The following is a 24,619-nucleotide window of genomic DNA, read 5'->3' as shown; positions in this document are numbered from 1 at the left end:
GAGCCCCCATCTGCACTGCTGATACTTTACTTTTATCCCCTCCTCCTGGGAAGATGGAGCGCAGCCTGGCTTTCTTGTTCTTCTCCTCGGGGGCCATGGGAAGCGGTTTGGAGCTGTGGTTTAACGCTGAAGAATCGCGATTGTTGCTGTTCATTCTCAACGGTGGAGCTGGAGGTTTCTCTTCAATATCCAGACTATCGGACATCTTCAGCAGCCCTCACAGCCTCCTGCAAAGCACAACACAAAACATCCCTGTCAAGAGAGGCACCACCTTGGGCAGGAAAGAGGGCAGGAAAAGCTTTCTAGTGGCATGAGAAAATCTCTCTGTTAGAAGCCTGCTCTGAATAAGTCTGCTGGTTGCTGTAAATAAATTAACTGAGTGGCTAATTCCTAAAAAGCAAGGTATTATCACTAAAATACAGCTTTTTCTTTATTCCTGTTACACATTTTTGCAGTTTTTAGCTCTAACTATTTCCCTGTAGCTGTTTGCAATCCAAATTTTCCTCTCAAACAGACTTCCAAAGTAAAAGTTAAACAACTTACTGAAACTACCTGGCATTGTAGTCAATAATTTTTTATTATGTACAAAACAAGGTCCTCGTTGAGGGGATATGGGTAGCCAGCAACACTTCATAAAATTAACTGTTTTAAGACCCAAAAATAGAGTATCATTTCAGACAGATCAGAAGTGATGTGGGCTATACTGCATTTTTTTAAAGGTTATGATTCTATAGCATCTCTTCTGCTGCAAAGGCAACTAGCCTAGCTGCCATCAGTACCCTCGGGGCACAAGAGAGTGCTCCCCTGCTGCTGGCTGCCCCGGGGCTGCGCCCCCACCATCTGCTGCCCCAGGGCTGGCCGGGGATCCTGAGAGGCTCGCAGAGAGACAGAGACACCCCAGCATGTGTCTGGTTCCCAAGAGAAGGCCCTGCTCACACAGTCCCAGTGTCCAGGTAAAGATGTGCTCTGGTGATGGAGGAACACAGCTCACCCTCCTTTAGAAGCACATACACAGGCCACGAAGTGCTTTGCATCAGCCAGAAACAGCTGTAATCGTGCAGACCAGAGCTTGTGCCAGTGAAGTTTACAAGTACAGACTAGCCTACTTACCTAGAGAACTAAATGCTTTTGTAGATTGAGGTCAAAAACAGTTACTATTAGTAATATTTGTGATTTCCATCCTGAAATGGAGAAGGTTTTCTAGTAAGGAACATGTCAGGAGGGAAGCCAGTAATGAAAACCACTGTATGGTACCAGGGAGATCCACACATGCTGTGTTTCTTATCCTGGTGAAGGGAAGGTCCACGATGCCCAGGAGAGGCATCTGGACACAGCTCCCTGTATCTCCAATTCTCAAAGTCTAGGAGCTTATGCAAGCAAGGCTTTTATTTTCTCTGAGCCACCTACAAATAGTTTCCCAGTGCCAAACACAGCCTTCCCTCCCAGGATGATTAGTGTGAAGATGACCACAGGAGCACCAAGGCATGTTTTCAGCTTGTTATCAAAAGCAAGGCAGTTGAGAAGTCCATTATAGGCCACAGTTTCAGTTGTCCCTCAGAATGGGACAACTGTACCTGTCACTGCATCTATTTGTAAACAATGCCAGTCTGCTGAAATAGGTCCTCCCATGGGATTTCATCCCACAAAGAATACTATTAACAGTTTCTGGCCCAATTTGCCTATGATGTAATTATTTCCAAGATTTTGAAAGGAACACTATATTTTGTTCAGAGCTGTTTCAGGCTCAGTTTCAAGAACTGTACAAAGCTCTTTTATTCACTTCTAAACCAGAAAAAAAAAAAAAAAAAAAAAGCGGGGGAAGATAGCCTAGAAGGTTTAACGGTTGATATTAACTTTCTAAAGCTGGTCTAAATAAAGACTAAAGCAAACCACAAAGCAATACACACCAAAAGACTTAAAATTTATGGTTTTCCTGATCAGAAGAATCTATCGGCTTTTCCATTAATTCTAATTTTGAGATTTTTCATGTACCACTGCCTCATGACAAAAGAACATTCACTATCATGTAAGACTTCATATTTTAAGTGTTCTGTACTGATTTACTCCAACCCAAACTTAGAGAAAACCTGTAATGAATGGAGGGGCAATAAGATATATTCAGCTGGGAAAACTCTCAGATTTACATTGCAGAGAAATGTCAACAGCAGACAGCTCAAGTTATACTCTATTCTGGGGCCAGGTTTTCCTGCCATTATAACAAGTCCCTGGTCCTGCTAGTCTACTTGTGACTAACTCCATCAAAACACACTTTCTGTCTATTGGAAATTACTACAGCATATCCATTTATTCAGTCCATCAAATTCTGGTGTTATTTCTCTTTTTTCGTTTGGCATTTTTTTATTGCTTGGCAGTTTTGGAGTGTGGATTTTTTTTGGGTAGGTTTGTGCTGGTTTGTCGGCTGAAACAACACAGCTACCAGAGCACTCTACCATACCCACTAGGGCCATGAGAGCCACCCAGGCTGTCAGCAGGGACAGCTTCTGGAGAGGCCAGCTGGTGCTCACCAAGAGCATGGAGTGCACAATCAACAGGATTTGCCTCATCTCAGTCCTCATGGACCCCATTAGTGCAACCAAGGCAGTGCTGGTAACCCTTCTAAAAGGGATTTGTAAGATAATCACACTTGTGGAACAAAGAGGACAGGTAACCAACAACCAGAGAAAAATCTTGTCACTGCCCATTGGCTTTAAAGAAGTATTTAAAGAGACAGAGCGTTGTACCAAAATACAACAGTGTATTTGAGTGTGTTAGCTGGAGTTTCCCAGACAAATGGCAAAAGCTAAAATTAAATTCTCAGCCAGGTCAGTTGCTTCTGCATAACTACTACAGGGTTATATAAGATGACCCAACATCCATTTCCTTCCTCCTTACCTCTTCTAATCATCAGCTTTGTTAAGTGAGAAGACAAACATTGACTTTAAATACATGGCATTCAGCTTCTCTGTGACTCAATTCCCTCTTTGCAAAAGCCTGTCTCATAATATTTCTGCATCTAGTCCTTGACAAGCTAGGGAGGAGAGGAAGGAAGGTATCTGAAGCACTCAAATGTCTTCAAAACATAATATACACACAAAAGATTTGTTCAATTCAGTTCAAGTTCAGAGCAGAATCTCATGCTGGGCCTTGATCTCAGTAAACTCTTTACCCCTGTGTATCTGGGGAACACTGTGGATAGATCTTGAATAGCCTTCTTAGGTTAGCCCTGCTATTTCAAAGTGTGCATCCTTCAAACATGACTGGTTCCAATTAAAACTCACAAATAGCATGTTGTTTGCAGAGACACTGGTGTTCATTTCCAAAGCCTCAGAGATACTACTGCAGCTTGTGATGCAGCAAAACTGTCTCCAAGATCACTTGACTGGAAGGAACCATGCCAATTTTCAGGCAGTAGCTTTGCAAATGTAACATGAAGATCCAAGGCTCACTCTTTGTTTATAAATATACTTCCTCCAAAAAGATATTTATTACTTAGTTGTATGGGCCAAATTTTGCTCCCAGTGACACTTATCCATTTCCAAAAATCAATGGTGATGTAACTGAGAAGGATTCTCCCTAGATACTGAGTACTGAGACACTCTATTCAGGTATTTACAGAGTATTTCCCAGCCCAGTTCAGACCTGTATCTGCTCTCCTATATCTGCCTGTTCACTTGCAGTTTTCCTACAACTCCTTTAAAGAGCAGACAGTGAGTTGGACAGAACAGATACAGTCATGATTTCACTACTTTTGTGGAAGATGTTTACTGTCTTCTCTGTAAAACTTGGATAAGTTAAAATACAGTACTGAGACCTTTTTGACAAAAAATGGCCATATTCAGTATCAGCTGAAGCAGAGACAATTCTGTCTGGGTACTCAGGGTCTGTAACACCCCCAGAGCAGTCTGTGCTCAGCTGCTTCCACCCTCGGGTGCCTGCAGACTGTGCAGGTGTGTGCGGCTGGCTCTACAGGCAGGGCACACATCCCTCTGAAGTGAAGCCATCTTTTGTAAGACCTCCCCCACATGCACGTGGTGCAAAATAACCACTGCATCCCTTCTTTACACAACCCTGAAGAAAAGGCTGCATTCACACAAACTACAGAAGAATTATAACCCTAGAAACAACAAGAACGCTTCCCTTTCATACTGCCTTTCATACAACTGTCTCAAAGCACAATACAAACATTTGCCAATTAAACTTCCCCATTCCCCTCACAGCCAGGTAAACATGCTCTGAGCTGAACAAATTATTCAAACTCAGTAATTTCTTTGATGAATGTACTCTCTGTTCCTGTTTGCAAACACCCTGTTAGCAGCTTATGATTCCCTCCAATATATTAATTTATTCAGAAGTTATCCTCTGTACTTGCTACAAGCAACTTTTGGCCTCTGAACCAGCTGCTCATAAGAAGCTCTCTGTGTGGAGGGCATATTTGGAATTCAGGTTGTACCCCAGTAGAACTACCTTGGTCCCAAGTACTTGAAATGGAAACATCCATTCTGAGATGGGATAAACAAACTTCTGTTAGGAATTGCAGCATTAAGAGTTTTACATAGTGACTTAACTAAGATTGGTTTAAAATTCCCTCTTGACAGTGTACTTGCAGCAATAATGAATACAGAATGTCAATGAATACAGAAAGTATATTCAAGCAGTAGCTATGAATTTAATGCTTTTAACAAAACATTTCTTCAAATTTAAATTATTATGTCCTTTGTCTGGACATTGAATCACCCATTTTAATTGCTAAGAGCTGGGAATTAAACAGTGGAGCTTGTCACAACTGATGGAAATAACCTGAAAATAAACCTTCCCCCCTGCTTAACTAGCATTCGACAGCATTCTCAGTTTGTGGCCTTCAAGGATCCATCTCCCCTCTTCAAACACATAACCTACCTAACTACATTTCTTTCCACAACTCTTCAACTCTTTCTCTGCAACTGCCACTGCAACCACAGGCAACACTTTACAGAATAGCCCTGGCTTTCATCTCTGAACGCCCCTCAGCGCACCCACTTTCCGCGCCTCTTCCCACTGGCGAAGCTGCTGCTCTGCAGAGTCCCAGCAGCCCGGACCTGCTCCCACTGCAGAGGCTCCACAGCTCCTCACACAGCTTCACTCTTCCAAGTGCAACTAGTACTGGGACTTGCCCAGGTTTTCTCACTTTCCTCTTCTGTACAAAGATGCGGCCGTTCAGGCCATGGCCCCAGAAAAGCAGAACAGAATTACTTTTGCATAGTAAAGCCAGCAATGTTTAAAGTTAGGTGTATATTTAAGGGCTGTGCTTAACCAGTGCCTAATGTGAGATAATATCAACAAGGGTGCTGAGGCTTCAGCATAGCTGCAGGACACTATGAAAGAAAAACTGGAGAGAGTTCCTCTCCACCCTGCTGGAGAACACCCCTAACCCAAAATATTTTCTTTGTGGGTGTTTTTTGATCACATCAAAACAAAAGCAATCCATTCAAATCGTGCTCCTGCTGGAATCCTGGCCACTTATTACCCGATTGAGCTTTGGGATGGTTACATGACCTGGGAAGGGACGAAGTGTGAGTACAGAGGGTGAGCAGCAGGGAAACAGCTTTCCCCAATAAAACTTGTCCAGGCATTCAGTAATGGCACATCATCACAGCACAGCAAGGAAAGGAAGTACATTCCTACAGTTACAGAAGTGAGCACCTCGCACCATTGTAAACCGGTGACTATTTCGATAGAAAAAGTGACTTCACTTCATATGACAAAGGCTACAGACACCCTGACGATGCAGAAAAGCCAGCTGGATCACAAGGATGCTTCTGCCACCCAGAGAGAGCAAGGGGAGAGCTTCCGCTCTCCTGAATGCCTCGGGAAGAGCCACCAACACCTCCATCCACTCATACCCAAAGCCAGACAGCTACATGGGTATTTTTGTCATGTGTTTTTGAATCATGGTTTGAAACAAAAAGGTTGTGCTCTAAGTTACTGAATCTGGAGACACGCCAAGACTGACAGAGCAATGGGCACTCCAGAAGCAGCCAAAGGAAAAAACAGTGAAGGATACCACAGACCAGTTTTTTTTCTAATGTAGTAGGAAACACTTCTCTGGGATAGATAAGAAACTATGAAAAAGTACCTAGAAAAGGCATTTATATGCAAGGAAAAAAAAAACCCAACAAAAAAACCCCACTCCCTGTTATGCTTTTTATTTACACAGCTGAAGGGCTCCACAAAGCTGGAAAAGATGTCTCAAAATCAACTGTACTTCTCAAATATCCCACATTCCACAGGATTGCATCCTTTGCCCTTGTCTACACATGAAAGAGACTGTGTGAAATGAAATGCGGATTTAAACCATTGCAGATAGACTGAAATAATTCTCCATATGGACCTTATTATTCCTAGTTCAGAGCTTAGGCCTCAGGTTCACTTTTGTTCTCCAAGAGGACTCAAATGTAAACAAAAAGCTACTTAAGAGACACCAACATCACAACTGCCTCAATAAAAATTTCATTAACTTAATTCAGATTAAAAACAAGCAAGACAAACGGTTTGAGTTCTGATTTGAATCAGCAACTTGGAGCTAATCTTGAAGCACTGTCCAAGATCAGGTATGAGACACCAGTCCTTACTGTAAGCTACAGACAATTAAAATGGACCAGTCTGATTCCAACCTACCTGATGGGCAGCAATCCCTCATCACAGGAAGGCTCTGTAACAAATTGCTGGACCTTTGGCAGCTTCAAGCTGAACACTTGTGGCTCACTTAGCTGATCAGTCAAAGCCCCAAAGTGGTCCAGGAAACCCAAATTTGGGCCTGCTCCTGAAAACAGTTAAGAGTGCAATAGCACCTTGAATTATTGATCTGCCAGGGTTAGAACAATACTCATATTAATATGGTGGGAAGCAGACTCTCATTACATTCAAAGATCCCAACTGTTGCACCTCAGTACAAAAATTTCACCCCTTCTCTCATCTTCTCTGGTAAAGGCATGTTGAAGCTGAATCTACATTAGCCCAGCAAGGCAGCAGGCTATGCCACATGCTCCACCTATATGTGAGAAATGCCCAGGAAAAATCATGCTGTGATATTGCAATCATTCTCTTTTACCCATCCTGCATGTCCCTTTCTGCAGAAGATACAAAGCTCCATTACACTGATGTATCTGGAACCACATAAGGACCATGCCATCACTTCATGCTGTCAGAAACACTCTGCTTTCTTCTGTCAGCACAGCTTTAGGATGTGCAGGTTGAACTGTTATTCTTCTGCTGGCCTTTGCAGCTTGTGAGTCTCTCTACCATGTTCTCCTACCTCCTATCTGCTCTTCTCCACCTCCTGTGCTTCCCCAGTGTGGATCCATTTGGGCGCAGGGTTTGTCTCCAAGTTCCATGCACAGGACCACACAGGGGGCTCTGTCTACACTCTCAGAAGAACAACATTCACCCACTAACCTCACAGAATCATCTTAAAACGGAGCCAGAGCACCCCAAGACAGGCACCTCATGTTTTATCCACACAGCCTGTCCCTGTTGCAGCACAGGAAAGGCTCACACAGCACTACAAGCCACCAGTACAGGAACTTGAATTTGGTCACTCTCAAGCAGAGTTTTGATCCACAGCTACACCCATGCTAAAAAACAGCAATCAGGGCAAAGCAATCAGAGAGCTTGGCAGATGTAAGCTTGCTCCCATCACTGTTCTCTCTCTTATCTTGTAAAGAGTATCAAAGGAACCCCCGTCGTGCCTGGACTTCCATAATCAAAATTAGATATATAAAGAAGTCTTTTAGTTCGTATTTTTGGGCAGCCTAAACTCCTACTGAACTCCAGCTGGTGCACTAAGGCCACTTTTGATAAACCACTTGTCATCTTGCCTATTATGTTCTTCATTTTGTTTACAATAACCAAAAAAATCAAAGTTTGGAAAAAGAAGGAAGGGTAAAAAATATAGGACCAGTTTCCCTGGTTTCTCCGCAGGTGTTGTTGCTTTCTCTGCTTTTCCACAGTTTATTCTCTGCTTGACACACTTCCAGAAGGTGTGCCATGAGAAACACGACCCACTGAAACCCCAGGCTAGCACCACTCCAGCCCACACTCACAGTGCTCAGCAGAGCAAGAGCCACGGCCCTTTTCCCTGCAATGGTCCCCACAGGCAGGGCAGGAGCTGGCTTTGCCTCGAGAGGAATGCAGCTCTCCAGGAAGGCAACAAGAGAGAAGGCAGCCTGTCCTGACTACAACTACATGCTGATAAACCACTGGCCCATGGCTCAGCAGACACATGCAGGCCAAGCCAACAATTACCACTGAACTCTGGAAGAGACAAGGAAGCAGCAATATAATGCAATAATTGAAACTTATAGACAGTTGCCATTTCTAGCACCTTCCAGTCACCTTTTAGGTCATTTTGCCTTTGCAAAAAATTAGCTGAGGAACTTGCTGTAGTAAAGAACACTAAACCCATGTACCAGAGAATGAATCTGATATGTAAGACTGAATTCAAGGCCACCCCAGGACTGCTATGCAGAGTTGGGAGACAAATCACACTGCAAGAAGCAAAAACAAAGAACGGGGAATCCTCTGGATACAGTTACTGGAGCTGGATAACAACCACTAATAAGGAGAGTACAGGATGAACTTGAAGCCACCAAATCCCACAAGCAGTGACAGAGACCAACACCACACAAGAAGATTTGCTGTACCAATCTTCTCAAGGCATTATGGTACGTTTGGAAGGACACAGCTCCTGCCTCCAAGGAAGGAAAAGGCAAAGCCCAGGCTGCCACATGTCTTTCATGTAGGAGGTGAATATGGTCCAGATCTTGCATCAACTCTTTAGGGCACTAGGGCAGGAAGGCATCATATCCCAATTTACTTCCTCAGGGACAACGTTTTGCCTTTTATTCTTAGCCAGGCCTTTTATTTACAGCCGACTAACTTCATATATCTAATATTCACCTGCTACGTTAGTGATCTTATTGTGCATAATGGCCTATCTACCTTGGGGGTATCATGGATCTGGAGCAGGCAGAGGGGGAAATGGAGCAGTCACTGCATGCACTTACTCATTTTTAGTTGCCAGCAAGACTTTGCTTCAGAGCAGCAGGATAGGACGATTAGGAGAACAAATATAAAAATGCTATTCTTAAATAGGTCAGGGAAAAAATGACACCTATATGCAGAAAGCAAAACAAGATCCACATACAAAATCTGTTGTTTTCTCAGCTACCACAATGGTATGGTATTTTTAAACTGCTTAAACAGGGATTCAGCATTTATCGCTTCATTGCTCAAAAAATCATCTGCTTCAGAGTAGTGCAGCAGTGGAGATTCCTTCCTGCCTCACTTCACATTACAACAGGAAAACAGTTCACTGTCCTCTCATGGCCTAAATGAAAAAATAAAGGTGTTTGGGGATCTAGTCACAATTCCTCTGTACTTATCCATAGCCTCCCGCAGAGAGTCTGCAACCACCAAGGTAAGGACACCAGACTTGAAATGGGACAAAAAGCCCCCAAAGGTGGCGGCATCCAGGACACCTCAGCCTCAGTCCCTGTACGGGACAATACTTGAGCCAGCAGGGACTATTCTGGTTTTGGAAATCATACATGCTACAAATTCCAGTTAGAGCAACCAGCAGGTATTCACACTTCTGGGATTCACTCCTGTATCCTGCAAATTTTTGCTAGGACAAGCCACTGACCTTCTCTGTACAGCCACAGATGCCTTGTCTACAGAAAGTGGGAGCACTTTTCCAAGTCGCTGATGCAAAAGGACCCAAAGTTTTTTAAATAAGCAGACAAGAGCCAAGACATTTCCATTCCTAACACAACAGGGTACTCTCAAGATCTCTGTCCAAAATGTGTAGAACCATCTGCAACAGCTCCTGTAAAAGGAAACTGCCTCCATTGCTCAGTAAGTGCTTCTAAAGCAGCCTTAGATCCTACTGCAAATCTGTACAAAAGTACCAACTCCCAGAGCAGCAGCTGACACTAATGCAATCTTGTATCAAGTCAAAGGTGGCCAAAATAAGAAACCATCAAAATGCACAGAAACAAGTAAACAAATAAAAGAGCAAGGGAAGAGGAAAGGGAACAACAGCAGGACCCAAAATAGATTCCTTGTGCCACACATACATCAGATCTATGGCATAAAAACTTTGCAAAGAAACTGCATCAACACTCTGCTGCTGGCTGAAGTTTACTACTGTCTGACACCCCTACCTACTATTTACAGCTTCAGGCTTTAAAGAAAACTGAAGTACATTAATTGAGGCTTTTATGAGGCAAAAAATGATAGCTACATTGTTACATGTTGTAGAAGAAGAAAAGCAGGCTGAGAAATGGGGAGGACATCAGAGAAGCAGCACCCAAGGAGAAAAGTTGCCCAAGAAAACCTTAACAGCTCCTCTGCTTGTCTTTATTCCTCAGTCAATACAAACAAGGGCAAAGGGTCTGGAGGTGCACTGCTGTCCCAGGCACAGATCCCAGGAGGAACACAGCCTGCTGAGCCTGTGTGAGGGCACTGACACAGGGCACAGCCAGAGAGGACCAATCCAGCTGCAGAGACACAGCACCGAGGCATCGATGGCTCATGACCCTCCAGCCTGGCCAGCACACAGGATGAGAGGTCTCCAGGCTTGCTTCATACAGAACCACAGCTGGAACCTTCAACAGGCCTGTGCCCCAACATGTCCCACTCCCATGACAAACTCCAGCTGATTTTTGGAACTGTAATGAGTATTTCCACGAGCACACAGACAGCAGCAAATCTGCTGCTCCTCAAATGGGTACCTGGCTACAAGATGCCAACACCCACAGTGAACAGCACAGGCATATTTCTTTCCAGACCCCACTCCAGAAGTAACAGTAGAAGCAATGGGAAGATGGGACACACTGCCAACCTCCAGGCTCACAGCACCCTCAGCTCTGCCTCCCGACAGACCAGTGCCTGGAGCTGGTCTTCACCAGGGAAGAGGAGCAGCCTCTTGTTTTGTTTCCTTGCAGAACACATTGACAGGCAGAACCATGTGCTGAGAGTACAAGCATGTTATACCTGCCACAGACTTCACACATCACCCATGTTATACCTGCCACAGACTTCACACATCACCCCAGACAAGTAACTCACTGTCTTTGTGTGTTCTTTATGGTTTTGTGAGGAACTTGGCTCTTTCCCTTGCTGTTAATGTAGATAAGAGGTTGTTTCTATTTTGCCACATCTATCAGACTTTAAAGAAATATAATAATTTAAAGAAAGATAATAAAGAGCCAGGTTAGTTTCAGAAACCTGAAAGCAATAATGTTGTTAGTCATCAATACAGTGTCCACAAATTGGATAGCAAGTGAAGAAGAGAAAAAGAACAACAAAATATCTCCAATAAGCTGAGAAAAGAGAGGGGGAATACCAAACCTCTGGAAATGCTAGATTGCTAGGAATAAAAGGTTAACAGGCATGAGAACAGAGCCTTTACACTGATCTGTCCTTGAGGAGGAAAAGACAAGAAAACTGAAGGTAAAATAATTTTACTAAGTGGCAGAAAATGATGAAAAATGAGCAAGATGCTGTCGCCAGGATCACTATCCAAAAAAAACCCAACCCAGAACAGCTGATATATTGTCTGATCTCAGACAAAATGAACCTGTCTAAAGGCACTACTGTTTAGGCAAAATCATGAAGCAAAGATTAAATGCTCTGGTTACAAAGCTGTGCATCACCCTGTCTGTGTGTGACTGAAGGGATACCAGAGGTCTCCCAGTGAAATGGGTGACAGCCCCATGCACTGTAAGAATGTGACTAAAGGAACCCAGGGCACAAGGAGAGGCTGCCTGAAAACCCAGGCTCTGTGGTCTGGAGAAAGCACAGTACAGAGAGAGATGCAAAAAGAGCAAGGCTCAGCTCAGAGCAATGGGGTAAACACGCATAGGAAACAGAATGCCTCCACTGAAGGCAGTGCCTGAGGATGATCCTGTAGAAAGAAGGATCTCTGCAATAACACCTCAGGAGACTCTCAATAGCCAGGCTCTGCACAAGAAGCTGCCAACCATTCTACAGCTACATTTGCCGCTCTGCCATTAAATCAAAGATGATTCTGATTCCAGCTGGATTATAGAGCCAGCTGCAGCGATAAGAGGCAATCTTAGACGGGAGAAATGCCACTGAATGCTGAAGATGTAGAATAAAAAAAATGTTCTGAGATCAGTGGGCTGTTGATAAAAAAGCCCCTCACAAAATCAGAGGTATTATCATTTTAGCTTGCTAGAAACTGGCAGAACCATCCACTGCTTGGTAGCAGGACTGTGCAAACATGAAACGATAAACACATTTGATAAAGAAATAGTATCATCTTTGTAGAAACGTATGTCCTGAAAGGCCTTAAAAAAGAGGTTTTGATTAAAAAACTGTAACATAAAAGGAAAACCACAGAATACACTAAACCAATTAAAAGCCACACTAAATCACAGGCCACAAAGACCAACCATGATCTAAGAATCATCACTGAATGAACTTATTCTCAGTGAGATTAATTCCTGGCCTGTATTTACCTCTGAGGCCTTTAAAGAAATTCTTGGAACCAAAGATATGATGAGCATCTTGAGCTGCAGCAGCTCTGCAGACTCTGAAGTCTGGGAACATCTGAGGCCATCAGCACACACTGCAGCGCTCAGAGCCAAGCACCTTCATCCCATGGGTTTCTCTGCAGCAGTGGGTGGGGTCAGGGCCACTGCAGGGACCTGGCCAGACATGATCCCACCCCAGCCATAGGGCTGCTCATCATCCCTCATCATCCCTAGTCATCTCTCCTAAGCAGGGCAAGGCTGGAGGCAGCCACAGCCAGGAGCTGGGGACACAGCACAGCCCCACGGCCTCTCCCTGAGCTGGAGACCTACATCAGCCCTTGTCCCTTCAGCCACTCAAAGAGGCTGGCATACAAGAAGCTGTTCTGCTACTGGCTTGATTTTGTCAGCTCCTCCCTAATTGACAGCCTTGGGCAGATCCTTGCTTTTCCCTGCCCAGCCCTGAGGTACTAAAGTCCTACACAGCAGCTCACAGCAACACCAAGATGCCTCAAGCAGCAAACCTAAGAAGAGCGAGTATGGAAAGCCAGTGTCCCACTCCATTTACCAGCTGATGCCTTAGAGCTCACAAAGTGCATCTGCTCAGACAGAAAAGGAGCCAGGAGCTACACTCCCTGGAATGTGACACGTCCATGCACATTTTACTAGTCACCAGCACTGTCTGGGTCACAAGCCAGGAGAAAAGACCATGAAAACAACCCCATGAAGTACTTTCAAAGGATAATTGCCCCTGCTCTTCAAAGAGCATCAGCCCTCAGCACTTCCTGGTGGTCACTAATGGCAGCAAAGACTTGCAGAAAGTGAAACTTTACAGAATGATGTGCCCATGGCCCAGTCGAAGAGAGGGCATTAACACACCAAATGATCACCCAATTATAATAGGAGACTCCAAGTGATTTCAGAGTGTCACAGACAGTAATGCAATACCATCGCCTTGATAGGCCAGGTCACTGCCTTCTATTTGCAAGACTACATGTCATGATACACCAGCCAGCACCATCCTCAGAACTTCTGTCAACAACGTGCACCATTAGAGTGCCCCTGTCCCCAGCAAAACAAGTTACAGCAAGAAAAAGTTACCCTTACTCCCCAGTCTTTTCCAGGACTGCTTGACAGATTAGAGATCCACCCCCTCATGGAGATACACAGACCTAGGATAGGAGAAAGCTACAGTGGAAAACCAGCCAAGGATCCACTACTGTAAATGTTCAGAGTTTTGTTTCCCCCTTGTGATAAATTTCAGAGGGAAACTTAAGAGCAGACTCTAGGACAAGGCAATGACCACCCATCTTATTTGCTTAGTCTTTATACCTGAATGAAAGCATCCACTCAATTTTAAGAGAGGAACAGTTTTTTTTCAAAATTAATAATTTCTTGCACCTCAAACAGCTTTTATTTGTCATCAGAAACAAAACAAACCAATAAAACCTTAATGCACTAGAAGAGAGAAAATATTTACCTTGCATTGAGTAAAACTTTTCCCATGGCACAGGCACAACGGTAAACAGGAGGAAATTTTAAGAGCCATCATAGAAGCTGTTTGCAACTACACACTTCAAAGCCAAAAGGGATAAGAAACTGGATCTCCTTCCTTCAGGAGTAAAGAAAAATTGTCACAAAGAAACACAAATTATTTACTAAAGAGAGTATGATACCACAGGGAAACAATCAAAACCTGAAACAATCTAGATGCAGACACTTCTAGAGACTCAAGAGAAACCAGGTAACAGCACAGGGAAGACAGCTCTCTCTTTTATTATCTTTAATTCAATTCTGCTTATCAGCATCGTCATTACAGCTAAAAGTGCAAAGACTTTAGCACATTTCAAGTCTTATTCAATTTCCACCAAACTATGTGAATAGACTCCAGTAATGTTGTATCAGATTTCTATGGACCCTTCCAATCTGTGAGCCAAACACTCCTTTAAGAACTAAATGAATTCAGCTTCCTCGCCTTTGTGAGGAAAAGCCCTGGCTGCCTGCCCTTTCTGTGACTCAGACACACTTGGCCCAGCCATGAGAAGGGCTGCATTCCCTCTGCTCCCACCGAAGTCAAGGGCATCTCTCAGGCTCTGCACGCTGAAAACCAGGCTGCCTGCCACGGGAGCCAAAGCCAAGCTGCCAGCTAATAAATGCACAAACCCTGGGAGGACAGAAAGCGTGAAGGCAAAGCCCGTGGCTCAGAAGAGGCAGCCCTGTATCATTTTCTGGGCATGCCAGGCACATGGAAGTCCTGCTGAACCAGTGGGCACGCTTCTCCATCTCATCCTAGGACCTGCAAGTCTAATCTGGGCTGATGCAGGATGGTGCACATGGAACGAGCCTCTGCTGGAAAATGTGGGCCATCACATCATGGATTATTACTATTTCACTATCTTCAGATTCTGTTCAGCCTGCAACAACTCCTACATAAATTCAGCATTTACAGATCTTGTTCTGATATTACTTCCTGTGTTTTAAAATATTTTATTCCATTGTCTAGAAACTATTTTTATGGAATGCTAACATTTTGGGCATCTGAAGTTTATGAAGCCCTTCACCAGCTACAATTAAGTAATTCCAGTAATCTCAAAGGACTTCTGGAGTAATCAGTGACCTCTTCTTAGACAAATCACATTTGTCTGTAGAGCAAGGGCCAGAATCCGAGGCTTTCCACCGCTGAAAGTCTCAGCCTTTTAGCCTAAATGAGAAAAGGTACTAAGGGCAGACCCTGCAGACTGTACACACAGCCCGCGCCACACAGAGCTCACCCTCAGCATCAGAAGCTGAATGAAGCTAACCTGAGCCAGGCCAGAGCACAGGCACCAGTCTGCAAAGAGCTTACAAATCAGGAAATCAATGCACAGAGATCAAATTACCATTACAAACTGCCCTAATAAATCTATGGATGCAAAAATTATATAAATTAACAAACAAGCCATCATCACCTCTCCCTGATATACACCTGGAAAGCCCAAACTCCTCCTCTTGCAACCCAGCATTCACCACCAGCAGTTGTGAGGTCCCCAGCTAAGAAATGCAACTGAAGTGCTCTGGTTCTGCCTCCTGTACACACAGCAGCTAAGACATCAAATTTCTATTCTGAATTAAATTTTACAAAGCATCTCCTGTACTCCACGGAATAGCAATCACTGTCAGTTTAAAACAATGACAGCAAAACCATCTTTTGCCCTAGTGTACTGCTGCACATGTTCACCTTCTTATTCTGACATTTAAGTACTAGCCTATAGGTGTAGGAGCAAATGCAGCTGGTCACATTCCTTACTGAATACTCTGCTGCTATGTACATTGATCACATCCCCTCTGCATGTTTGCAGACTGACACCCAGTCCCTCAATCTTCAGCTACATCTCTTTGCAGCTGATTTCTTTCAAAAAATTAATTCTACTATTGACATCCTCATAATTTCTTAACGGGAGCTAAAGCCTTTCAAACAGCCTTCAGTACCCAAATCAAATCCCAAAATCAGAAGGACTTTTCCCATCCTGCCTCCCTGTGCAAGAGCACAGGAGGAAATGCCAAGAATCAGATGTTCTCCTCTGCTCTGTAACTGACTTATCATGGGGACTCAGGCCAATTGCATAATTACAATGTGCCTCCATTCCCTCATTTCTCCGTGGCTACAATTATGCTGTAACAAATCCCTGGTAACCTGGGACTGATCCTGTGCTTCAGATTCTGCCTCCCTGAAGGCATCTGATAGTTAACAGGCCATGCTCATGGGAAAGGCAAGGTCTCTGACAGGAACTGGTCATTAATTTTTCAGCAAGTTACATGTCAATGGCTTGAAAAAGAACCTTTTCATGGGAATATGCCACTGTTTGGGAAGGCTTCATCAGAAGGATGTGTCTCTGGAGAAAACAGAGAAGGAAAAGCATTCCTATTCTCTTAAAGAGCAGCTGAAGGAAGCACAGAGTTGGGGCTGGGAAACCTGGGTTCAGCACAGCCACCAGCACTGTAGGTGCAAGGCAGGAGATCCAGATTCCCCAGAACAATTTTTACAGTCCTCCATGAAATCTTAATAGCATGTCTTCTTTTCTCAAAAGCTTTAAAAGATCCTGGTTCCAGGGAGATACCAAAGACAAAACTATTTCCTACCTGGCCTCACAACGGGGCGAGCTCAGATTCCACTTAACTATGAGTGATGATGCTGTGTATCCAGACGTGTATCACAGATGAGCTCTCAGGAGACCAAGGATGTCAGATCTCCACTCAACCTCCCTCCAACAAAAAAACAACCTGCTGGCCACCTCCCAGGGATTCTGTGCAGATTATTAATTCATTAATGACTGGCGAGTGCTAAAAAACGTAGAAGGTGAGGGACTGCTGTTCTTTCCCATTGTTATCATGGCCATCTGACACACACGCTACAGGCAACTTGAATCTATCCTTTGTAGGAACCTGAGATGCTGGACTCAACATAAATCAGTTTATCCAAGCACAACATGTGAGTTATAACAAATGAATGATGGTCTTGGCCTAGAACCTTTTAAAAGAGCTCTGGAGATGGGCACAGGGCCACACACTCTTAACATGCAAAGGCAGACGTGTGACATTGCTGTGTCCCGTGAGACTCTTTGAAGCAGCCCTTCTGCCAAAAGCTCCTGTTCACCTAGAAACACTGGCAGATAGGAAGATGTCTCTGTACTAAACCATTTCTGTGTAACATCTGCTGACTTAACTTAAAGTGCCACCAAAGGGATTTGGGATAACTTTCCTACTCCACAGCAACAAATGCTGAGGCAGACATTCTTGCAACTTGGCTCTAGGGATGAGAACTCCCACCAGAGGGGAGGAGAGGACCACCAGGACTTTGATCTACTGGAACTCATCAGCATTTCCTTCAGCTCTTTCACCCAGCTGACAACACGGAACACACTGGCCAGACTCTCGCTAGAAAATTACTTATTATAATCTAAACTGCAATGCAAACACATCTAAACTCCATACTAACTTTCAGCAGCCAGTACTACTTAGTTTGACAATCCAATTGCACAAAATGGATCAAGGCAAAGGCTGGAATTTGCACAAGCATGTTTACACTGGCTGTCTACAACACTCAAAGCAGGGGACTTAGAAGTGAAACAGTTAGGCTGCTCCCATTTTTCTGACAAGCCCAGAACTTCCTTCCAGTACCTAAATGGGTTACAAGAGAGCTGGAGAGAGATGTTTTACAAGGACATGTAGTTATACGAGGAGAAAGAATGGCTTCAAACTGATAGAAAGTGGGTTTAGATTAGATGTTAGGAAGACATTCTTTACTGTGAGGGCAGTGAGGCCCTGGCACAGGCTTCCCAGAGAAGCTGTGGCTGCCTCATCCCTGGGACTGCTCAAGATCAGGCTGGATGGGGCCCTGAGCAACCTGGTCTAGTGGAAGGTGTCCCAGATCAGGGCGGTTGGAACTGGATGGTCTTTAAGGTCCCTTCTAACCCAAACTATTCTATGAGCCTATAATGAACGATTCCTCCTCCCACACTGACAGCATGGATCACCTTCATTTTTTTTGTAAGACAGAAGACCAAAGAAACATCTACTCTGCTGCCAAAGCTGTGCTAGCAGTTCTGAAAGGTGCTCCCGAGTTTGCCTTTCCAGCTGGCATATCAGCACAAGACACAGACACCTCCAGCAACAACTGCCCTATCAAGCAGCTGACCCACGCTGACTTCTGTGGAGAAGCTGGAGGAGAGATGCACTCCCGTCCAGCTGCAGCATCACCACCTGCCCCAGCAGAGAACACTGCAGCTGTTCTGGTGCCCCAGGAATTGCACACCTCTACACTTTACCTGTTGACCCTCAGAAAAAAAACTTGTTTTGATGGTTTGCTGGCAACAGCTGCCAAAAATTCAATTTATGTGTATGTATGTGCACAAATCAAAATCAGTGTTTATCATTCAGTTTTCTCACTAATCTCCTTCTTACCAAACTCTGTGGATGTAGGACAATGTGACATTAAAAGGACTCGGCAAGATGATCAGTATACAACACCTTTACCTCTAGATGTGCAGTTGCCCACAATTTCTGATAATGCACCTTCCCAAAGGCTTTGGCAAAATATCTGTCTGCACTGCAGAACATCAAGAGACAGTGAGACAGTAAATCTGTCCTGCATTCCAAGATATTAACAACTTGGCAAGTTGAGTGATAAAGAACCAATACAATTATGTGTCATTAAGCTGCAACTAATAGTGGTAGGGAATGGATAAGAGCCTAATGATCAGAAATGCTATCAAGGAAACTCTAAGATGTGGCATTAAGGCATGCATTGAAAATAGAAAACATTTCATGCGTCTCCTAGAAATTATTAATTCTATTTCAAGCCACCACCTCTTGTTTTACTTGGCATGATCACTTTCCACCATAAAAAAGTTCTTTCCTCCATCAAGGATTTTATGAAGCAGTCAACAAATAGCATTTACCACAAAACAGAGAGCCTCTCTGTCATCTTTGTCAAAACAAAGCTTTTCTCACTCCTCCTTCAGAAAGACATACCAGCCTGATCAGAAAACACTTCCAGACCTCACTGCATAGCTCATTTGCTCTTCATGCAAGGCCTCCACCTGAATCCATATCTGGACCTCCCTGGGACAAAATTCCTGTGCTAAACATCTTATCTATAATTTCCTAAAGTATATGATGGGATTCAGTAATACAGCAGAGAAATTACTGCCCATTTCAGGTGCACATGGAAGGCAGTGCTCATCTCCCATGGGAATCTATCTCCAGTTGCATGTGCCTCATCCATGTGGGAAGCAAATACTTCTACTCATCTTCCAAGCAGAAATTACTTAGACTTACTGAGGACATATACCTGGCACATAACCCTCAGAACCGGGCCAAGATTAACATCTTCACTACCAAGAACCCACCTAAATTCATGAAGCATTCCCTATTTTTAACCGGTTGCCCAGAAAAGTGGATGTCCCTGTCATGGAAGCGTTCAAGGCCAAGGTGGTTGGGACTCTGAGCAAGCTGCTCTCCTGAAAGGTGTCCTTGCCCATGGCAAGGAGTTGGAACCAGATGATCATTAAGGTCCCTTCCAACCCAAGCTATTCTCTGATTCTGTGACACTACATGACTGAGACAGCTCCTGGTGCTTCCACAGACCATTCAAGATCACCACAGCAGTAGGTAAACAGTGGTTCTGGTATCTGCAATGAAAAAACTGGGAGCTGCTGAAGGATTTGGGACTGCATTCCTTTAAATCTGAAACAGGATTCACATCAGATAATACAAATCTCTGATGACTTGTGAGCTGAAGAGGAAAGCTGCTCTGCCCCTTTGGCTCTGACTAGTAGTTCCACTGACATCTATGGCATAGAAGTCTGAGGGAAAAAACGCATAAACCCCGTCCTAATCTATCTTCTGATCCCACAAAACATTTCCATGTGGCCAGTATCTGAAAAGCCACCAAGACAGAATCTGTGCCAGTTTTCTGGGCTTTCACATTCCCAGCTCAGCAAAGTCTCACAACGGTTGCAAGCTGGGCCCTTTATCAGAAGGTGAGTGCTCAGCGTTTCTGATGGAACTCAGCCATGATTATCTGGGTAATCATTATACTCTTTCAGCAATTATCATCAGCACTAATATAACTTTGGCTGCTGCAAACTGTAAGAGTGTCTTGATCTAATTTACATTCAGGGGCGTCCTACCATAAAGTGCAACATATGATCCCAGTCTGACAAAGCTGATACTGAAGACTGTGTAAATGGAGATGAATATGGATCACTCCCCAAGTTTTGCAGAAGGTTTTTTTGCCCTCAAAATCAAGTTTCCATTCTTCCAAAGGCTGCATGGAGAGCAGAACAATGTATTCTTTCCTCTATCTATAAGGAAGCACCTCCAGAGTTGAAGCCCTATTCTGAGCAACTGGCCTATGCCTGTGGTGATCTGAAAAATGTCTGTCCCAAGAACTCTCGAGAAAGGAAATCTTGTGAGAGGGAAAGGACTTTGAAGGTAGCTACAGAAAGGAAGAATGTGTGCTGGAAAACAGTATAAATCCTGAGACCATGTTCTGATTGCAAATGCCATCTAGGATGTTACATCAATGCAAGAATTGATGTGTTATTAAACACAGCTATTTTATAAACCCCAATTCTGTAAAATAAATGAAAAGTTGAGGTCAGACCACATAATTGAAGGCAGAATTTGGCCAATAATCATCATTTTTTCATAAGGACTGTCCTCTAGGCTAGAAGGTGTGTCATGACACCCCAAGGTAGTTAACTCAGACTAAGAAAACGATACTCACAGACTATTTTTTTTGCTGACAGTAATCTCTGTCAGGTCCTCTCCATGAGAGCTCTGACACAGGCCTGGAAATCCATTCACATCCCAGAAGTTTAATTGCAAAACAATTCGACATAGGGCAAGACACACATCCTCGATATCTAAGACTTAGCTGGGATGCTGCTTAAAGTTTGTTTATTTTCCCCTGCTCTCTCAATTCTAACCTGGTTATAGGCCTAGAAATTAAAGCTAAAGGGCAGAGAGATAATGGCTTTCCCAACATGACTGAAAAAAAAACCCACAGAAAACCTGGCTTCCTCTGAAGTATCAGGCCAGAATTGCAATTGCATTTTCACTTGTTTTACAAGACTCATAAAACACCACTTGTGTTAAATGGTTGCAGGGGGAGACATCCCAAGTACTGCTCAAACTTAACAAGAGCATGGGCAAGCCCTTGAGTTGAGAAGAACCAGCCTTCAGGAATGCCACCAGCACAAGCACAGTGTGGCAGTAATTCAGGCCCTACCTTCTCTCTTCAGAGTGTGAGGCTCAGACATTAACACAGAAATGCAGCTCCACAGGCTGTGGGATTCTGGGTACCAGAAATTCTGCTCAGGCAAAGCACAGGGAAGGGAGAGCCCACAGGAAGAGTCTCTAAGATGTGGTTCCAGCATCCACAGCTGGCCTAAATTTTACTCCATGCCAGGAACAAGCTCCTTTCTCACAGATGGCTGCTGTTACAGAGCACTGACACCCACCATGGAGCAACTGGGCATGCAATATTAATAGCATCAATGAGAAAATTAGGCACCCACATCAAAGCACTGAGAGTTGTTTTTATAATATTTGGCTTTAAAACTAAGTGCAAAAGGAAAGGTGTTACTCTCAGCTAAGCATGTTTAGAGGACTTTGCTTTTAAGATGTGATTCTGCAGCTTTTAAACACACACACATATGCAGAACGACCCCTTAAGGATCAGGGAAAGCTGCTGTCATCTGTAACTCAGCAAATCACAAGTTACATGGAGAAACAAAAATCAACGCTGCTCTGAAATTCAGCCTGACATGGAAAAAAAAGTCAAAACTACCGAAATAAATGGCTGCTGAAAAGTCAGTCAATGGGAAGTGCTGCTTTGGCCATGGTTTTTCTCAAACATGGCCATCACCACAGAATTTGAGTCCCAACATTCTCATCTGCACTACACTGACACGCTGCACTGAATACAACAGATGCAAAACAATAATCCAAATAAATTAGTACACACTTATGTGCTAGAATTTTTCTAGTAATAGAAAATTATAAAAGAAGATAATCAATTAATCTAACTTATAAATCTTCCATTCTCCATTAAAACATTGACATTGGACCAAACTACACAGAGCCCACCTGCATCAACAGTCAGTATAGATAAAACATGGATACAAATACTGTCAGCCATGTAATCTCCATAAGGAGACTCTTGCATTTGGGGGTTTAATAAATTAAGGACAAGTACAAAGCATAGAAATATTATCTTGAGGATATAGTGGTTATTACTGGTGTCCCTTTTGACTGGAGCAGGGACTGCTCAGCCACAGCTAAGTCTCCACAGATGGGCACAGCCTGATCTGAGCTCTCTGCCTGCACTCTAAGCAAGCTGATGCACGTTGCTGCTCTGAGAGCTGCAAAAGCATGTGAGTGCAGCACTGTGCCCACGCCAGCATGACCTGCAAGGGGTCCATCATAGTCCTGTCCTGCTGACAGCTACGGGTGTCTATCACTTCCAGCCTGGAAGACACATGCTCTAGCACTGCCATAAACCTGGCATGATGCTAACAGTGAAGTCTTCATGTGATTTTAGATATGTTGCTCTAATAGTTCTGCCACTTTAGCATCCACCCACAGAGAGGACCTGACATCTTTTTAAGTAGTTTGTTGAGACACTACAACTTGATGACTCAACTTAGTTATTTGTCTTAATCTGCAACAGACACAGAGCTGTTCAGTAAAATAAGCACGGGCTATTTTCCCTCGGAGCAGGTGGAAGATGGAGTCAACAACTAATACGCCTGCTCTACTTTGCTCTGTTACCTGGTTTCATTTTGAATTAAACTCTGTCTGTCTTCTGCTTCAGCCTGTCTTACACATGTGCAGCCTCCCTGCCTTCACTGGTGCTCAGGCCAGACAGTCTGAAATTACATCACTGGCATCTTGCTGCAGCTTAAATGGCATCACCTCAGGTTACACAGGACTGGGAGAGACCCACTAGGTCACCAAGCACAGCCCCTGCTGTCCAGGCAACCACGTCACCTAATCCCTTTGTAAGTGAATCAAAAATAGTTATGAGCCATACCTCACTGGGCACACCCCAGGCTAGCCATAAATGACATATTGTGGTGTAAACTGACTTGGGAAAAAGCGCACAGACACATCCAAGACAAATTAGAAACTGCAACAAGCAGGGAGGCAGCTTAGCCTAATGGTCAGGGAATGAGACAGGCAGCAAGATGGTTGGGTCCTGCTGGCTCCTGTTCTTCCCTGTTCCACCCACAGTGCCATTACTCCATCCCTCAGCTTCCTCTGGGCTGAGACCAAGATAACAACATTGTCCCTCTTTCCTTCACAGATTGCTTTGAGCACTACGACAAAAAGAGGAGCACAAGAACTAAATATTTTTATCCACTTAATCTCCCCAGCAGGTTTTTAAACCCCATTTTAAAGCCCTCCTTTGCAATTCAGTCTGTGGATAATTTGCTACCTGCATCTCCATAAAGTTTAACCTGTCATAGCCTGACAAAGGTGTAATTTCATCCCCAGGCTCTTCTGACTTGAGTCTGTGGAGCTTCTCTTTGTGGATAAAGTATCAAAGCAATAGCTCTGAGACAACAGCCCTTTGCATCTCACAAACCACATATTATTCTCACTAAACACAGTTTAACTGGCCAGAATCAAAACTTTTTCTCTCCCCTCATGCCTCCTCCCCACCGTGCACATAAACATAGATAAAAGCAGCAGACAGAGACACAGAGAGAGGATGGTTTATCCCACAGACAGGATTACTGCATCATGATGTAATGACCTTGTTCAGGAAAGAAAAAGGTTAGTTATATATCAGCTTGAGCTGTAAAAATACCAGTTCCTTTTGAAAACGGGGTAAAATAATGTCCATTTAAAGTTATTCTTAAGAAAACACACAACACTTGTCCAGTGAACTGGAGAGAGAGAGAGCACAGCCCAGCTGGCCTCGGGATAACCCCTCTGCAGTCACATGTAAGGCATTGAATCAAACAAGTAGGAGTGTTCCTCTGCAAAGCATGCATGGAAAGGAGCATGCTGCTTTCTACCTGTTTGTATCTTCAAACATCCAAGAGTTCTTTCTGTACCCTACAAAGGCACATGGCAAAAAGAGCCATTTCTGTTTCATTTCAGGTGCAAAATGCTACAGAGCCAACTGATTCAGCTGCCCCTTGAGAAGACTTTACATTTGTACCTGTTATCTTCCACCTCAGAACAACTAGAGGAAGGAAGGCCATATGCTGTCTGCATATGAAGCAATCCCATGAAAGAATAATTCAAGGCCATTATTCTCTCTTTTTAGACAACATTTAGTGAAGCTTTGACCATGACTAAAACTCCAAGGCTGAGATAATCACATTTGTGACAACAGGTTCCTCAAAGGGACTTATTTGTAATGAACTTCCAAATGCTTTGAAAATAATAGGTACAGTATTTGCCACCGAAAACACTAAAAGAACACTGATGTTACTGCCCCAGTACAGCACACTTCTTTCACTGCACTGCTGATATTCTGCTGAAGTGAAATGCATGTTATTAAAGCCAATATTTACCAACAGATACTA

General features: G+C 43.8%; 1 protein-coding gene across 11 annotated transcripts in view; it reads right to left on the bottom strand.

The window, feature by feature from the left end:
* The window catches only part of LOC119712855 (serine/threonine-protein kinase PAK 3), a 128,351-nt gene that overhangs the window by 37,727 nt on the left and 66,005 nt on the right, over positions 1-24,619 (bottom strand). For all 11 annotated transcript variants that reach the window (XR_005259885.1, XR_005259886.1, XR_005259888.1 and 8 more), the window contains one exon: positions 31-227. Coding sequence is in view for 6 of the 11 variants with exons in the window: in XM_038164599.1 (XP_038020527.1) it covers positions 31-205 (175 nt within the window). In the remaining 5 variants the exon portion in view is untranslated. The remainder of the gene's footprint in view (positions 1-30; positions 228-24,619) is intronic.

The sequence above is a fragment of the Motacilla alba genome, chromosome 4A, assembly GCF_015832195.1.
Source record: "Motacilla alba alba isolate MOTALB_02 chromosome 4A, Motacilla_alba_V1.0_pri, whole genome shotgun sequence".
In the NCBI taxonomy this organism is placed as follows: Eukaryota; Metazoa; Chordata; class Aves; order Passeriformes; family Motacillidae; genus Motacilla; species Motacilla alba.
This window is presented reverse-complemented; position numbering and strand designations above follow the sequence as displayed.